The sequence below is a fragment of the Daktulosphaira vitifoliae genome, unplaced genomic scaffold, assembly GCF_025091365.1.
Source record: "Daktulosphaira vitifoliae isolate Bord-2020 unplaced genomic scaffold, ASM2509136v1 Scaffold_2, whole genome shotgun sequence".
In the NCBI taxonomy this organism is placed as follows: Eukaryota; Metazoa; Arthropoda; class Insecta; order Hemiptera; family Phylloxeridae; genus Daktulosphaira; species Daktulosphaira vitifoliae.
The window spans coordinates 2,893,781-2,897,500 of NW_026099573.1; the positions used below are offsets into that span (position 1 = coordinate 2,893,781).

The window sequence follows — 3,720 nt, forward strand, 5'->3', positions numbered from 1 at the left end:
CCATAAAAACACATCATTATAAAAACTAAATTTGTGCAGCTTTACTTTGAAGCTTAAATACGTTATTTATCAAACAAACATAATTTATGTATTTTACACTCTTAATTAATAAAAAATTTGATCATGTTCATTACATCTTGTTCGCCAGTAAAATATTGTTACGCAAGTGACACAACCTAAAAAACATAAGCCAACAATAGCTGGAGAACCAAAGTAAAAACCATAATATTTTGGACTGACCGAACACTTAAACTTTTTGGGGTTTCTTTCAATGGGCGATTTCCGACGTTTAAGGTAAAAATCATCACTCTCAATATTCACATCAAAAATAATCTAGAGAAAATAAATACATAATTTTTTTTATAATTTTAAAATTATACAAAATTTATTGAGATTTAATATATATATCATTTATTTATAGTTAATAATAATAAATAATAGTAACCTTCTTGAATACTATTAGCTTCGATGCGAAGCTGAGAAGGTATTGGTTTTACTAAGATGTGTTTTACCTTCGATGCGAAGCTGCGAAGGTATTGGTTTTACTATGATGTGTTTTTTTTTTTTTTTTTTTTCTATTGCCACTTTTTCTCAGCTCTCACTGGACCGATTTCTTTCAAAAATACGTCAAAAGATCACAAATCGTATCTAGTTGAAGACATTATCTTTAAAAATTGAAAAATTTTCCCTCGTTCCCCGCAAATGGGGGAATATCCAAAAAAATTACAAATTTAAAAATCGCTAATTTTCGAAATTTTTTCACTTTTTTTTCTTAAAACTTCCATAACTTTTTGAAAAATCAACAAATCAACATAATTTTTTTTTATACTAAAACCTTAAATATTTACCTTTCATTTGATATCATTTTTTTGAAAATCTATCACTTAACCTGCTCATTGGGGGGGGATTTAAAATGGCAACTTTTTTACAAAAATTAACTTTTTCAACTGAACTTTTGAAAATGTTCCGGAAATACTGCGTCCTTTAAACATATATCAAATTAAAGCTTATTTCATGTACTATAAAATAAAAAAAAAAAATTTGTCCCGACGACCTATCTTCTATGCGCAAAAGGCTACCGTATTCAAAAATATGCTATTTTAACAAATTTTTTTTTTTATAAATTAAACACTATCTACAGATTTGCATCGAAGCGTTTTTTATGATAGTGATTTTAATCACTGTCAGATATCATCTATACTGGACCCAACTATGCCACCACCCCACTGTGCCACCACCCCACTGTGCTGGGTTTTATTTTTATTACTCATTTTAATAAGATAAGCATTTATTTATGATTTATTTCAAAGGAAACATATCAACGGATTGATGAATTAATTAATCTGATATAGAAGAGTTTGACGTGCATATTAATGTATAACTAGTGCATGATTTGGAGAAAAAATGGAATTGCTATGATAAATCGAAAAAAAGGGTTCTTGAAGATTAAATTGTAGTTTATCAGAAAGAATCTCGTCTAATCATATACATTTTAGCTTCAATGCGAAGCTGAGAAGGTATTGGTTTTACTAAGATGTGTTTTTTTTTTTTTTTAGTATTTTATAAAGTTAATATTTTATTCTTGAAGGTTTTTCAATTTAAAATTATTTAGTTCCATACAATAAAATAACAAAAAAAGTACATTTTCTTAAACACAAAATAGAGCACAGTGATGTATTAAATGTTCACCGCTTGTAAGCTTGTGAAATTTCAACACTTTTGGTGAGACAGCTATTACGAATTTTAGTTATCCATGAACGTACATAAGAGATTACTATTGTTAAAATTTTTCACTTTTTATAAGGTGACCAAAAAAAATCATATAAATAGTCGATCTATTTATCTATTAGATCTACATACATATGTGTTTAAATCGCACATAAATAACACAATATTATTATTACTTTGCGCTGTAGTGTAACTAGATAATCTAACTGTTCTTTATAAGGCAGTGTCTTAGACCATAAATAACATCTTTGTAGTTGTCTAATAGTTTTAACAAATATGTCTATACGGGTTTTTGACTGTGCATCTAATTTTTTTGAAACTGAATCTAGATTTGCACATGAAAAACAAACAATCAATAATGTAAAAATAATTAAATTCCACAAAACTACATAAGCCATTTATAAAAAAAAAAATGTTTGCACTAATTATATTTTATTTCCCTGGTGATCAATTTCATATGACTTTAAACCAAAAACAAATTTAGCGAGCTTCTCGTTTTAAATCATATGTTTCACTGAAAATTTCAAATTTTTGAAATAAGTCTACTCATAAAACTGAAAAGGTACCACAGATCATTTTTTATTTTATCGAATTAATATATCAATTTATATCTCCACTAGCAATACATAGCACTTTATTTATTATTTATCAAAGAATAGACAAAAAAAATTATATTTCTGAATTCTTTACAAAATTACCCTTCTATTTGTAGTAATTTCATAATTATGGAATAAAACGAAAAAATTCAAAAACCCAAATCAAATTATAAAAAAAAGTTTAAAAAATATTTATATGTTAACGTTTCTACGTTTTTACTCTTTTAAATTTATCAATAATAGTTAAATATAACGCAAATTTGTTCAAATAATTAATCTTTGATGAAAAGATGAATATATACTAAACAGCTTACTATCACATATCAGTCTTACTTTAGGAACTATTTAATTTAAGGTGAAAGTAGAAGTATAACGGATCACGGATGGTAACGAGTAGTTACGAACACCGTTGCAAAAAGGTTAAGTGGATTTTAACAAAAAAGACAGTTATCTTTATCACGGTTGATAACACGGAGGTTATGATCACCGTTGAAGATTGTACTAACTTTTAATGAATAGAATTTTAATATAAATAATTTTGATCACGGTTGGTAACGCTTAGTTACGAACACCGTTGAAAATTATATGTGTAGTTAGAGTAAAGATTAAAAAGTTTAAATATAATAAAACTTACTCAATGGTAAGATGTTTAGAAGAAAACTAGTGGGCAATGAATATTGCAATCACTGGTGAAACACGGTTTTAAAAAAACATAATGAATAAACTAATGAAAAATATTATTATAATTTTTAGAGATAATTATACAAGTAGTGACGGTGTATTTTATATTACTTGTCACCACCTGAGTAGTGTAAAACGATCGCCCATTGATAATTTATTTTTTAATACCCTCCAATGAAAAAATGCGTATTCTAATATCCTATTTCATTTTCGAGTTCCCATTAAGACTGATATGTAACAAAATAATTTACCAACATTACAATAAATATAATAAAAAATAAAAAAATACATTAATTTATATTCTTTTGAATAAAAATTGTCAAACAGCGCTGTCCAGCGGACTTTCTTGCAACTGTCAAACAATGCTAAAGCTGTAGCGTAACGCTACAATTTACACCATTTAAAGCTATAATATTTGAGGTTTTACTATACGATTAAAAAAGGACGACGTTTCGACGATTTGTCTTGCATAACTTATATAAACAGGATAAAATAAAAGTTTTTGTGGTATTATTTAAGATAAGTACTTTACTTTCAACATATTCTTTCTGAAAATCTTTTCATATACCAAAATATTAAAAGGGGTAAATCTTGATATCAAATTATTTTATTTTAAACGTTATAATGTTTAAAAAACATTTCTTTTCATCAAACTTACATTAAATTAAATCTATTTCAAGATAAAATAAGAAAAATTAAACGAAATCTCAATATA

General features: G+C 26.3%; 1 protein-coding gene across 2 annotated transcripts; it reads right to left on the reverse strand.

Annotated features, from left to right (window-relative positions):
- LOC126898859 (uncharacterized) lies at window positions 1-3,059 on the reverse strand. Of its 2 annotated transcripts, none has more exons than XR_007702385.1 (2): window positions 2,959-3,059; window positions 1-333 (listed from the first exon to the last, which is right to left on the reverse strand). XR_007702385.1 is itself a non-coding variant. In XM_050673266.1 (2 exons), the coding sequence occupies exons 1-2, from the start codon at window positions 2,124-2,126 to the stop codon at window positions 106-108; spliced, it is 450 nt and encodes a 149-aa protein (XP_050529223.1). In that variant the 5' UTR covers window positions 2,127-2,161; the 3' UTR covers window positions 1-105. The 2 variants fall into 2 exon arrangements, 1 of the variants encoding a protein (XP_050529223.1); XM_050673266.1 differs by lacking the exon at window positions 2,959-3,059 and adding an exon at window positions 1,905-2,161.
- Window positions 3,060-3,720: the final 661 nt, after the last annotated feature.